The sequence below is a fragment of the Chelonoidis abingdonii genome, chromosome 15 (genome assembly GCF_003597395.2).
Source record: "Chelonoidis abingdonii isolate Lonesome George chromosome 15, CheloAbing_2.0, whole genome shotgun sequence".
Taxonomy (NCBI): Eukaryota; Metazoa; Chordata; order Testudines; family Testudinidae; genus Chelonoidis; species Chelonoidis abingdonii.
This window is the reverse complement of record NC_133783.1, coordinates 33,849,326-33,863,635: the sequence shown is the minus strand read 5'-3', so window position 1 is coordinate 33,863,635 and position 14,310 is coordinate 33,849,326. Positions and strand designations below refer to the sequence as shown.

The following is a 14,310-nucleotide window of genomic DNA, read 5'->3' as shown; positions in this document are numbered from 1 at the left end:
TAATACAACATATTTATATTAGTCATCAGCTCCAGGGATCTTGTGCAGGTGCCTTGTAAAAATATTTTTGGCAATATGTTAGGTTCGCTCATACACTGATATGCAACCTATATACTTCCCATGGTATCAACCCACTAAAACAGCATTCTCCCTGGATTTTCATATGAAAATCTGTCAGTGGTAATGCAGGAAGTAAAGTCTTTGTACTGTTCAAGAGGAGCTGAACTAACCAGAGATCATTATGATAGCATCTCGATTCAAAGAAAATGGACTAAATTCTGTTGTAGTCTGCATGGTCAGCATCTCCATACGGTGGGTGGAAACTGAATCCTTTGCTTGTATTGTTTGGTTGAAATACTAGGGTAAAATGCAAAATTAGGAACTAGGACTGACCTGAATGTTCACAAAGCAACAATCAATTTTCAGTAAATAGACAATTTGCTACTGGTAGAACCTCTTTGCCTAATACCTTTTGATAGATGCTAAAGTCAAATAGGTAAGAGAGAGAAAAGAACAATGATGAGTTTAAAACAAAAGAGACTTTGGGCTAAAGTCATCTGCGGTGCATCTCTGTCAAAATCAGCATTGCATCAGAAATTCTTTATGATTTGGATAGCATTAGCACCAAGCCACCCCAGTCTTGAACCAGGCTTCCATTGCATTAGGCACTGTGCAAACCCATAATTAAAATTCACACCATTCTGTTGACCAGTAATGGTATAACAGAGATCAACGTGTTTTTGATATCTGGACAGACATATTGCTAACATACGCTATCATATACAGTGGCTGACTGAGGGCCTGACCTTCCAAACATTTAGGCACATGCTTAATGTCACTCACATGAGTAGTTCCATTGAAAATTACTTACATTCTTAAATAATTGCAGGCTCAAGGTCTTATTTCCCAAAGAGATAAAAAGGGACTATCCTAGGTACTATAGCAGGCTGAAGGAGTTATAGCTGCCTCCTTAAAATACTATTTGCTATTTATTTCTCTTAATAATTTTATTTTTTTTCATTTTATTTTATGATTAATTGGATTGACTCTGCTCATTCGTCATTCACTCTGCGTGAATGAATATTACTGAGTTTTATATGGAAACCTACTGTATATAAGAATGGCAAAAACTCAATTTAAAGGTATAGTTGTGTGTATATTAGTACCACATACATAGAAGGAGGAGGAAATTGGCATGGCACCAGAAGAAGAAGTGAATGTATAGGGTATGAAGGGGGTTAATAACAGCAATAGCACCTGATGTGTTTCTATAATTTGTTAGATATTTGAAAAACTTGAGTTAACTGGTTTTTATTTACTTTGCTGTGTAGCAGGAATTTATGGTTAAAGTTATAGATAATTATCAGTAAAATGAGCTCTCTTTCCCCTCCTTCCTCCAAAAACATTGCAGATATCAGGTTTAGGACTGTACATGGTTTTTATAGTTAAAAGATCTTGTTAAATTACATCTGATTATATAAACATACCCACTAGTGAAATAAAAAGTATCAATAGAAAATTATACCTTCACATTTTCAAGTAAATTCATTTTAAATTTAAGACTTACAAAAATTAATAGCAATAATCCATTTTTACATCTCTCCACTTGTAAATCAAGGTGCCTTAATTACCCTCTGGGGGCATCCAAGTGGAATAAAACACTGGAATGGATTTTTAAAACTGCTAGAAACTAAATTAAATAGCTTTTTCTATACATCGGGGTGTCAAGAACTGAAGGTCTGATATCTCATGCAGTGCCAGGACTACATAGAAATGTTTAATCCTATAGGAAACCTGGAATGTCAGGTCACTAATGCGATAAAGCAGGTGTTTTCTAGTCCTGAAGGCTCACAAAGCATTGGGCCTTAAAACTGTCACTACTCCAGGATTGACCATTCTCTCTTCTTGAACTCAGACCAGAGTAAATTTAAAGGGAAATTCCACATTTGGGAGAAAAGAGAGAAATATTTTTGCATGTACATTAACCAATATTTGCAGCAAATATCTCCAACCAAACAGCAACAATTGCAAAGGTGGGACATCACTGTTCCACATCCCATTCATTTCAATGAAGTGGGTAATCTAACTTGCATGTGCGGTTTCTTTTTTGTGTTTTTTTAAAGAAGGACATTAAAAAATGCTATAACTTTATATATAAGGTTATAGCATCAATACACAATAAAGATTTTCTTTTAAAAGAGAAATCCAAATTATAGTTCTCATCCTAATGTTGCCCACATTACACTTGTAATATATTCAGTTGCCAGTTTCCCACTCTGTAAAATGGAATCTGACAGGTCACTGACTTCCTTTGTAAAGGGCTTTGAGATGCACTACTGAAAAACGCTATCTGTGATCTAGGCACTTATAATTATTACCACCACCAGTGAGACTATTAAATATATATTTATATCATAACGTATAACGTGGGCAAATTAAAGTTACTACAAGAGCCTTAATTTTTGCATTTCCTGACGTTTGAACATCATGAGTAAATACTCTTAGTGTGTTATTTGTATATGTGACAAAGTTCCTCCTCTACCTTGGTGGGTCCTGCGCTTATTGGCAGATTTGCTCACCTCAGTGATCCTCCCCACAGTCTGGATCAACTTCTCCTGTGTCTGATCAGGAGTTGGGAGGTTTGGGAGGAACCCGGGCCCGCCCTCTACTCCGGGTTCCAGCGCAGGGCCCTGTGGATTGCAGCTGTCTATAGTGCCTCTTGCAACAGCTGCATGACAGCTACAACTCCCTGGGCTACTTCCCCATGGCCTCCTCCAAACACCTTCTTTATCCTCACCACAGGACCTTCCTCCTGGTGTCTGATAATGCTTTGTGCCTCTCAATCCCCAGTCAGCACACCCTCTCACCTCACTCCTTGTGCTCTTGGCACGTGCTCCAGCCTCTAACATGCACTTCCTCTCCTTCTAGCTCTCCCCACTCTGACTGGAGTGAGCTCCTGTTTAAACCCAGGTGCCCGATTAGCCTGCTCTTGATGACTGCAGTTGCTAATTCGAGCCCTGTCTGCCTTCATTGGTTCTAGCAAGTTCTTGATTACTCTAGTGCAACCCCTGCTCTGGTCACGGCAGGGGAACAGAAAACTACTCCCTCAGTGACTCAGTATAATTTGCTCCTCTACCAGACGCCGTACCTGCCACTGGGTGGGTTGTCACATATCCCTCCCCCCTGCTCAACACCAAGGGGTTGGCAGCCTTGGGATGCCAACAGTGCACACGGACAAATGCCATCACATTGCCGTGATCGGCTCCCCGGTCTGGGTGCACACTGGAACTGGAAAGGTTGGAGGATAAAGAACCCCACCTGGTCACCCATAAGTTGTCTTCTCCGTGTCCACTCGCGATTCTCATTGAAGAGGTGGCATGGTGCACGAGGATCAAATCTGAGGCTCCGATGCAGTAGTAGCGCAGTGCTTTCCATGGCCCACGTTACAGCAAGGCACTGCCTCTCCACCACTTTGCATATTTTTTGTCCCTCGTGAAGGAGTCCTCTGAGGTATGAGAATTGGTGTTCGCTACCCATCCGACCATTCTGTGATAGAATGGGCCCCAGACCTACTACCGATGCCAATCCAGCTGCAGGAGAAGATCCTTGGTGAAATCAGGAGCTATGAGTAGGATACTGCAGAGGACATGTCCTTAGGTCGTGAATTGCTTCCTCTGGCTGCGTCAGACCACCTATCAGATCAGTTCCATGGCTTTACTAAGGTCAGTCAGGGGGCTTGCCCTTGTGGCAAAGGGGGGGATAAACGCTGTAAATACCCCACCTACACCTAGGAATGCCCGACTTGTTTCTTGCGACTGTGGTCATGGCCAGATGTTTGGATGGCCTCCAACGTTTCCTGGATTTTACCCAGACCCTCTCACAAATGTACCAAGAGGAGTTGGCCTCCGTAACCCTAACAGCACCTTGGCAGTGTTTGCTGTAAAGGCCAGCTGCCTGAAGGTATCAAAGGATGCCCTCTCACCTTCTTCGAGGTGACTTTTCCCAGTCTGGGGTATGAATGACCACATTCGCCAAGTAAGCAGGCAGCATATACCTAGTATGGTGCATAATACGTAGTCATGATGCGCTGGAAGTAGCTGGGCCCCATGAGTCTCATAGGGAAGGACAGTGTAATTGAAAAGGCCTCTGGTGTAGAGAACAACAGCCTTCCTTGCGTCTTCCGCTAAGGGACTGCCAGTACCCCTTGTCAAGTGTAGGTTAGTACAAGTACTGGGGGCACTTACCGCAGCCTTCCACTAGCTCATCTATGCGAGGTATCGGGGTACACATAAATGGGATTATGATTAGTCTCTGGAGTCATGTGCAAACTTTGTGTGCCATCAGATTGTGGCACGCACAATTGGGCTGACCCACATGACTTGTGCGATTCTTCGCATGATCCCCACACTCCAGCATTTTTTTCACTTCATGCTTTTAATTTCCTCCCTTTGGCCCGACTGGCACCACATAGGGCCCTCATTGTTATTTCGTCCCCAGGGCTCTGATGAATTGTGATACGTCCTCAGTGCCGTTACAGCCGCGTTCGTTCCGAGAACTACATCTGGTTCCGGAAGATCATACTCCAGACACCTCATTCTGTCATGCATTCGGTGTTAAATCGGAACCACTTCTCACCTTTTGAGGCTGTATTCCTGGCTTAGGTCTTGTTGTGAAGTTAACGCAGCGCTCTTGATGCAGCTGTACACCCCATTGGTTCAGAAGGTATGAAGTGATACAAATCTTATCTGTTTTTCGCGTCCTGCGTACTGCCGCACCTAGATAAGTATTACCGTCCCACGGTCAAGTCCACCTCATAAGGCCCTCCATTGGGCCCAAGAACTTGCTTTCCTGCCGTGTACCACCCAATCCAACCTGACCCTCTGGTTTTTGGACTGTCGTTTTCCGCGATTGTAATAGCAAGTTCATACCTGCGGCCTTTCCAACATGTTCCCTACATAGTCAGGTGTACCTATGGGCTACTCTGGTTTTTCTCGGCATGCTGTATAATGTTCTATATATATTCTCCTCCCTCATTGGGGTTCCTCTTCCCATCTCTTTGGCGGATCTAGTATGCAACTACGGGGTGCCCCGTATACAATAACTCGAAGGGGGAAAACCCACTTGAGGCCTGCGAGTACCATTCCCAGATAGCGAAACATTAAGGCTAGGATAGAGGCGTGTGCGCAGTGCCTTCACCATCCGACTCCACCTTCCGTATCATAGCCCTTGAGGGTCGGTTAAACCTTTCGAAAGCCATCTCATCATCTAGAATGGTTAGACTGGAAGGTTCCTCAGGTATAGTGTAATAAAATTGGAGCAGCGTACAGAGTCCTCTTATGTTTGCTAAATTGGGGTTCCTTGATCTGTTAATATCTCTTTGGTAGCCGACTCGGCCTAAGATCCCCACTCAGCTCTTGGCTATGTGTAGAGGGGGATGGCTTCTGGTAGCGAGTGGCTAGTTCCAAAACAACAAGATATATTGGTGGCCCCGAGCCGTTCTCTCCAGGTGTCCCATAGGTCATGGCATTTTCGCTCAAAGGGGACCTCATCTGATGGGAGAGGTACTAAGGGCTCAGGTGGGTATGGGGACTGTGCCGCTGAACACTCCGGGCAGGACACACAGTACCTCGCACTTCTTCATGTATCCGGGCCAGAAGAACTCGTAGGATCTGTGTGCCAGGTCTTCCTTACCCACAAATCGTCCCCCAAAACGTGATGACTATAAGAGAGCTTAATACAGAGTTCTTAGTTGTTTTGAAAGGTACGGATCTGCTGTATCTTCCCTTCTTCCTGCCTACTCAAAAGGATCAGAAGGTATGCCTCTATTCGTCATCCTCCTCGTGTCAATTTTCTGGCGAGCCAATGCGGCCCGTATGATCTGGCGTCCTATCATGCCGCGGTCAGCTCTGTAACAGATCTTTCACCTGGTTCCCAGTCTCCAACATAGGCTCGGGTCTTTGAGAAGCCTGGTCCAATCAAGAGGTCGAATACTAGTCCTTGGCTGCAGCCACAACGTACTCCTTCCGTTGGGGCAACTGCCTGGACACAGTAGCCTCCTGCTGGGACGCTGTGCTTGTATCGATGCCTGTACTAAGCATCCATTGTGGGGGAAAAAAACATCAAACCTCTCCTTTTGTTTTTGTTTTTAAATCACCCTCTTTCTTCTGGCCATGGCTGTGCAACACGATCCTAAATTCTGACACCAGTTTGGACAACAGTTCTCCTCTACCTTGGTGGTCCTGTGGCTTATTGTCAGATTTTGCTCACCTCAGTGATCTTCCACACGTCTGGATTCAACTTCTCCTGTGTCTGATCAGGAGTTGGGAAGTTTGGGGGGAACCCGGGCCCGCCCTCTACTCCGGGTACCAGCGCAGGGCCCTGTGGATTGCAGTCGTCTATAGTGCCTCTTGCAACAGCTGCATGAACATCTACAACTTCTCTGGGCTATCCCCATGGCCTCCCCCAAACACCTTATTATCCTCACCACAGGACCTCCTCACGCGTGTGTCTGATAACACTGTACTCTGTGATCCTCCAGCAGCACACCCTCTCACTCTCAGCTCCTTGTGCCTCTTGCTCCCACTCCTCACATGCACTTCCTTCCTCTAGCTTCCTCCCCACTCGGACTGGAGTGAGCTCCTTTTAAAAACCCAGGTGCCCTGATAGCTCTGCCTGATTGGCTGCAGGTGTCTAATCAGCCTGTCTACTATATTGTCTAGCAGAAGTTCTTGATTACTCGTAGTGCAGTGGCCCGCCGCAACATGGCGAAAACTACTCACGACTCAGTGACCAGTAATGCACCTCTACCAGACTCCTGTACCCCACTGGTTTGGATCTGTCACATATGTGCATGAGTGCAATTAATATAAATAAAGCAAGTCATAAGTAAAAATAGAGATCTTTTGTGCTAGTAACTCTAAAGGCTAGAGATCTTCACACACATTAAGTCTGGTTTGTTGGTGGTTCCTCAGTGCAAAGCAGTCTTAAACCAAGCAGATAGGGTAGTGGACATTTCTGAGGGTAGCTACACTTGCCTCTAAAATAAAGGGTATTCATGAGGGGAAAGAGCATGCACTCAGGCAGTCCCCTGCTGCCAGAATTGTCCCTTGGGGCCAGTGGAAGCCAGTGTAGTTTAGAGCAAAGTCTGCTCTAAACTACACTAGGGACACAACTGGCACAGAACCATCCAGAGGAGGGAGGGAGGGGCAAATGACTGTGGTGGATTTGGAGTTTCCTGTAATCTACAAAATACTATCTGTTCTATGTTTGTCTGGCACTGTTAAGATATTTACTGTACTTTAGCCAGATGGTAAGAAAACTACCCAGGAAGATAGGCAGTAGCCCAGATAAGAGTTCCTCAGAGAACGACGAGGATTATTAATTGATATGCTAGCTCCGCCTCCCTGGTGAGCTTGCCAGACCAGCTTTCCTAGGACTATGTCATCCACTCTGTGAAGGTGGGGAGATCAAAGGCTGAGAGGGATTTATAGGGACACTCTCTGAAGGGGAAAGGGCCTGGTTTTGTGAGGTGCTTAAGGGGAAGAAACTGCCTTCCAGAGTTGGGCATGTCTCAAGGTAGCTTAGCCCAACTAGGGTTTCTGCTAAGGGAAGGCAAGTCTTTAGGTAAGATAAACATGCACATAGGCCTTTTATTGCCCTAAAAATGCTTTTCTCTTGCTATGCTGTATTCCTACTGTTGAATCTTAACAATACATCGTTTTAAGAAGGCTGTTTCGGGTCACTTTATTCACTGCTTCTCACAAGTTCCTGAAGGGAAGAACTGAAGGTATTGAGTCCAGACAGACTTGTTGAGTAATCTTTGTTGGTGGGAGAATCATGAGATTCTGCCATAGAGGGAAAGTGGGAGACCTAAGACCTAGAGGCAGGTGCACTCAGAAGACACCAGGGAAGGGGGTCAGAGGTCCAGGTAACCCTGAACTATGACAGACCCCTCCCCACCCTCAGTTGCCCCCATGATTTATAGGGTAACGGTTGATAACCTATTCCAAAGATTCACTGAAGTCCCACAGGTGAGGTATGTAATACAATAATAATAATAATCTGAAGTACAATAATTGTATGCATAATTAAGAAATGCATTCTAAAATAAAGTAACCATTGTTTTTTACCCAATATATAACTAAAAACACTATAATTGTAATGTGGATTTTGTTGGAATGCAGGTGGGGAAGAAATACCAGTTTGCAGGAAGCAATAAATGGTACCCATCCCCTTTTTTTGAGCAGAAAAACAGCAGTGATCGAAAGTACATATTATAGTTTAATATACAGTAGTGTGCATTGAAACCTGAGAGCTATGGGCCTGACCATGAACTCTTTATATAGAGATAGAGTAAAAAAGCAAGTAAAAAACTGAATTTTCTCTAGTTTCCTTCTTACAAAGTGAAACTGTTGTGGTGTTTTCTTTTTCCTCCCTAACAGAGAGAGGAATTACCTGATCCAAAGGAAGTGGAACTTTATGAATTCCGCTTCAGTGACTTTCCCGTTACAGAGCATGGCTTGATTAAGTGCGGAATACGATTATTCTTTGAGATAAATGTGGTTGAAAAGTTCAAAGTCCCAGCAGAGGTCAGATTTATTTTGTCATATTAGGTACATTTTCCCCCTCAGTTCCAAGTTCTTTTAACTAGAACTGTCCCAGAGTAAAATATTAGAAGCAACAGTAGCATATATCCATTCTTAGCTTTTTGTATATAAAACATTCAATATCTTTTACTTGTCCACTGTTCTGACCAGATATTTTTCACAGATTCATAATAAGTATGTAAAGCTAGGTGGTAAATTGTTGTGTGATTAGTTAGATAAAAAATTAAACTAGCATTGACTTATATAACAGTGGTTAGCATCTATGTTTATTTTAATTAGAAACAATGTTTCAGCTTTGTAAAAGCTGCATATTTTCCTGTAAAGATATGAAATTCCATCTTAAAGACATTCCAGGAATTTGTTATATTTGAACACTACTGAGAATGATATGCCTTTTATTTGTAACAGGTACTTACAAGATGGATGTACACAGTCAGAAAGGGTTATCGGGATATAACTTACCATAACTGGCGTCATGGATTCAATGTGGGACAGACAATGTTCACCTTACTAATGGTATGTTTTGTCACTGCAAACCCATCTTACATTCAATTTCTAGTTCTTTTAGTTTCAAGAGTAATTGTAAAATTCAAGCAGGTATATACTCAAAAAAGTCTCTTCTCCTTTATAGACAGGTAGACTAAAGAAATACTATACCGATCTAGAAGCCTTTGCCATGGTTGCGGCTGCTTTCTGCCATGACATTGATCACAGAGGGACCAATAATTTGTATCAAATGAAGTAAGTTCAGCTACACTGATTTATAAGTACAAACACCTGTACATATAACATTTGTACCAGTAACTAAAATAAAGATGTGAACATATCACCACATGCAAAGATACAAACTATACTATTTTCCATAATTATTTGCAAAGCATGCACATCTATCAAGAGAGTCTGACCCAGAGTATTTATAACCTATATGAAAACACCAAGACCCTTTGGGAGAGCCTGAGGAAAGAGTCCTCTTAGCTAATGTTTTTCCTAATTTGTCTTAAAGAGAGGGTGACCCACTTTTATGCTTGGCTTCTGAGGGTGTCTTTCATAAGGAGCCATATTGAAGGTGTGAAGATAGGAATGGGAGAAGGAAATGAAATGGGTATTGGAGCTAACATTGTTGGCAGAGTGAAGCTGGTGAGAGGGAGCACATTAGGAGACAAGATTTAAGATGTAGGCCAGAGTGAAGTTGTGTAGAGCCTAGAACAGAAGCAGTCAGTTATTTTTTGTAAAGGTCCAAATTTCTTGGTCAAGGTACAAACTCCAGACAAAATAATAAAAAAGAACAATAATAATAATAAGTAAATAAAAAGATTTGGGGTCTATTCAAAAGAATCTGGCAGTTCAGATTTGGCCCACAGTCCACCTATTGACTACCCCAAGCTAAGAAAATGAAGGAGGTGAATCCTGCTTCCTCTGAAGTCAGTGGCTAAACTCCTGCTGATTTCAGTACAGCAGGATCAAGTCCCAGGTGCAAGATCCTCACTCCCACTCTGGCTCCTTTATGCTGAGTGAAAGAGCCAAAGGGTAAGTCTACACTGCAACTGGGGAGTGTGCCTCCCAGCCTGAGTAGACAGACTTAAACCAGTTTAGCTCAAGGTAGCAGGCTAAAAATCGTGGAAGTGTAGTGCTGAAAGAGAACTCAAGAGGTCTCTAATCCAGCTCCCACACAGGACCAAGTATATCTAGACCATCTCTGACAGTTGTTGTCTAACCTGTTACTAAAAGCTTCCAAGGACTGGGATTCAACAATCTCTCTGGGAAGCCTATTCCAGAGATTAATTACCCTTATATGTAATTTACATTTCCCTCGCTGCAGATTAAGCCCATTTCTTCTTGTCCTACCTTTAGTGAATGTGGAGAACTCATCGCAGTCCTCTTTATAACAGCCTTCTTTTTTCAAGACTAAACATGCACAGTTTTAACCTTTCCTCATAGGTCACAGTTTCTAAATCATTTATCCTTTTTGTTGTTCTCCTCTGGACTCTCTCCAATTTGTCCACATCTTTCTTAAAGTGTGGAGCCAAGAACTGGATACAGTACTCCCGCTGAGGCCTCAACAGGACCAAGTAGAGCAGGATGGTTAGCTCATGTGTCTTATACATAACATTCCTATTAATATACCCCCAGAATATTAGCTTTTTATCAACTGTATCACATTGTTTATTCATTCAATTTGTGATCCACTATAACCCACAGATCCTTTTCAGCAGTACTACCACCTAGTCATTTATTCCACATTTTATAGTTGTACATTTTTCCTTCATAAGTGAAGTACTTTGTAAAGTTTTTTTTTTATTGAATTTCATTTGATTGGTCTAATTTCAGACCAGTTCTCTAATTTGTCAAGATAGTTTTGAATTCTAATCCTGTCCTTCAAAGTACTTGCAACTCCTTCCAGCTTGGTTTCATTTGCAAATTTTATAACCACACTCTCCACTCCGTTATCCAAGTCATTAATGAAAATATTGAACAGTATCAGACTGAGGACTGACCCCTGTGGGTCACCGTTTGACCATGAACTAGTCTTTGAGTACAGATTTTCATCCAGTTTTACACCCACTTCATAGGAATTTTATTTAGACCTCATTTTCCTAGTGTACTTATGAGAATGTCATGTGAGACTATGTCAAAAGCCTTACTAAAATCAAAATATAGCACATCTACTGCTTCTGCCCGTCTCCATGGCCAGGAACTCTGTCAAAGAAGGAAATTAGGTTGGTTTGGCATGATTTCTTTTTAACAAAACCATGGTGGCTATTACTTATAACTATTATTCTCTAGATTCTTACAAAATAATTGTTTAATAATTTGTTCCAGGTATCGAAGTTAGCTGGATTTTTCTGAGTCCTCTATGTTCCTCTTTTTAAAGGTGGGCAAACACAATACTTTTCTCTAGTCTTTTGGGACCTCAGCCATCTTCAGTGATTTCTCAGAAATAATCACTAATGATTACAAGATTGCTTCCACTAGTTCCTCTTTACATGCCTTAGGATGAATTTCATCAGACCTGCCAACTTGAATACATCTAAGTTATCTAAATATTCTTTAAGCTGTTCTTTCCCTATTTTGTCTTGCATTCCTTCCCCTTGTTGTTAACATTAATTATGTTATGTATGTGGCCACAATTTACCTTTTTAATGAAGACTGAAGCAAAATAGGCATTAAACATATCAGCCTTCTTGATGTTGTCCTTTATTGGTTCTCCTTCCCCAGTAAGTAGAGAACCTACACTTTCCTTCCTCCTTCTCTTCCTTCTAATATATTTATAAGATCTTCTCTAATTGCTTTTATGTCCCTTGCTTGGTGTAACTCATTTTGTGCCTTAGCCTTTCCATTTTTGTCCCTAATTGCTTGTGCTATTCTTTTGTACTCATCCTTAGCAATTTGTCTGTAGTTCCACTTCTGATTTTCAGCTAAAAAGCTTCTGCTGGAGCCATAGTTGCCTCTTATTATTCTTCCTATTTCTCCTTCATATCAGGATTGTTTTGGGTGTTGCACCTTTAATATTTCCTCTTGGAGAAACTGCCAGATCTCCTGAACTCCTTTTTCCCTTTGATTTTCTTCCCATGGAATCTTACCTACCTTTTTTTTTTGAGCTTAAGTCTGCATTTTTGAAATTCATTGTCTTTATTCTGCTATCCTCACTCCTTCCTGTCCTTAGAACCAGGAAATCTATCATCTAATGATCACTTTGAATTGAATTGGCTCCCACCTTAAAATTCACTACCAATTCCTTCCTGTTGGTCAGAATCAAGTCTAAAATAACTGCCCTCTGGTTTCTTCTTCCACCTTCTGAAACAAAAAGTTGTCCCCAACACATTTCAAGAACTTATTAGCCAATTTGTGTTTTGCCATATTACTTTTCCAACAGATGTCTGAGGAGTCCCCCACTACTACCAGGTCTTGAATATTTATTATAGAAATGCCTCATCTACCTCTTCTTGCTTATTTGGTGGGCTATAATAGTCCCTCTACCATGACTTTTCCCTCCTTTTATATGCACCCAGAGACTTTCAATTGTTCTGCCTCTCATCTCCTTTTGGACCTCAGAATAAGTGCATATATTCTTGATGTATAATGCAACACCTCCTCCCTTTTTTCCCTGTCTGTCCTTCCTGAAGAAGTTGTATTCCTCTATGTCGATAGTTCAGTTATGAGATTTATCCCATTAAGTCTCCGTGCTGCCAATTAATTCATACTTTAGCATATGTACTAATACTTCTAGTTCTTCCTGTTTATTCCCCATAAGCCTTGTATTTGTGAACAGACATCTAAAACGTCAAGCAGGTTCCCCATCCGCACCCCGTTATCACTTTTGTTGCTCCTATGGACCCTATTGTAATTTTCTGTCTCCGCCCCCTTCCCCACTGAACATTTAGCCTTCTATTAAGGTCACTTTTTTATACCTGTGGGCTTTTGTCACCTGCCCCCTTTGAACCTAGTTTAAAGCCCTCCTTACTAGGTTGGCTAGGCAGTGGGTGAAGATGCTTTCTCCCTTCTTGGTCATTGTGGACATTCTGGCATGGACAGTGGCTTGAGCTCAGATCCAGGGGGTCATGTGGGCAAATTCATAAGGACATTATCATGGCTGGAATGCAATAACAAAGCCTGGCCTACTTATTTTCTTGTTCAAAGTTTGCCAAGTCCTTGTAATATTTTGTCTCAAGTCCCCTCAAGATATTGCTACCGGCCCACTACTCATAAGCAACTGTACAACAAACTAGTGTGATACAGAAAAACAATTTTGTAAGGAAATTGTTTTCAGACTTATTTCAAGAGATTATTCTAAAGCTCAGTTTGCAGCGTATTAGTTTTGAAGATAAGATAAAATACTGTGTGTCCTTTTAGAATGTGATCAGACAGAACACACTTATGCTGACTACAGTGATTTAAAAAAAAATAAAATAGAGTCAGATCCACAGCTGGTGTAAATAGGTGTCGTTCTGCTGACTGCAGTGGAGCTAAGCCAGTTCACACCAGTAAGGATCTGGCTGTCATAGCCCTGTGTATAAGATATTGTAAATGATGTGAGGAGTAGAAGGGTTTCCTTTTCCCTAGTAAATGTTTGCAGTGATACACACAATTTTATTTTTTTTCTGCTTTTTACATCATTGTGCATAACTAGGATCTCACTTTTCATCTGTAGGTCAATTAATCTTTCATGCATTCTCTCTCATGATATACACTGTACATTGTAATCACTTGCATCTGTGCATTTGCTAGCCAACAAAAACTCCATAGGCTCTCAGTCCCCAGTAGCTAGGGAACATAATAATCATGATCTTTAGAATATCCTGCCAGTAATGCAGAATGACTTGTTAGGTAACACCCCTCATCCTCTCCCATGAAGGAATTTTCAAGTTGTACTCCATGGCAATGGCATTTTCTGATCATTGTCAGGGATTCTCCAGATGACACAGAAGAAAGACAGACTGTTTCCTACTGAGCATCACTCAGCCAAAGAACTTTAAAAGGCTGAGGCCAGATCTTCCTACTAGGGTCCTCCCTGACGGAAAGGTCCATTTATGAGATCAGCCAGGGTGAGCAATCTATTGGGCTTTACCACCACACAGGTACAGATTAATGAATGGCATGCACATTCCTCCTTGGTTCATCTCAGAAATTGACCTGTTAGCCAAGAAAAAGAAAAAGAAACACCAAGCATGGCCCATATTCAAAACAACTAGAATAAAACATGGAC

General features: G+C 41.9%; 1 protein-coding gene across 3 annotated transcripts in view; it reads left to right on the top strand.

Moving 5' to 3' along the window:
* PDE6C (phosphodiesterase 6C) overlaps positions 1-14,310 on the top strand; it is a 52,360-nt gene that overhangs the window by 23,526 nt on the left and 14,524 nt on the right. For all 3 annotated transcript variants that reach the window (XM_032793115.2, XM_032793114.2, XM_032793116.2), the window contains exons 12-14: positions 8,442-8,588; positions 9,015-9,122; positions 9,238-9,347. In XM_032793115.2, coding sequence (XP_032649006.1) covers positions 8,442-8,588; positions 9,015-9,122; positions 9,238-9,347 — 365 coding nt within the window. The remainder of the gene's footprint in view (positions 1-8,441; positions 8,589-9,014; positions 9,123-9,237; positions 9,348-14,310) is intronic.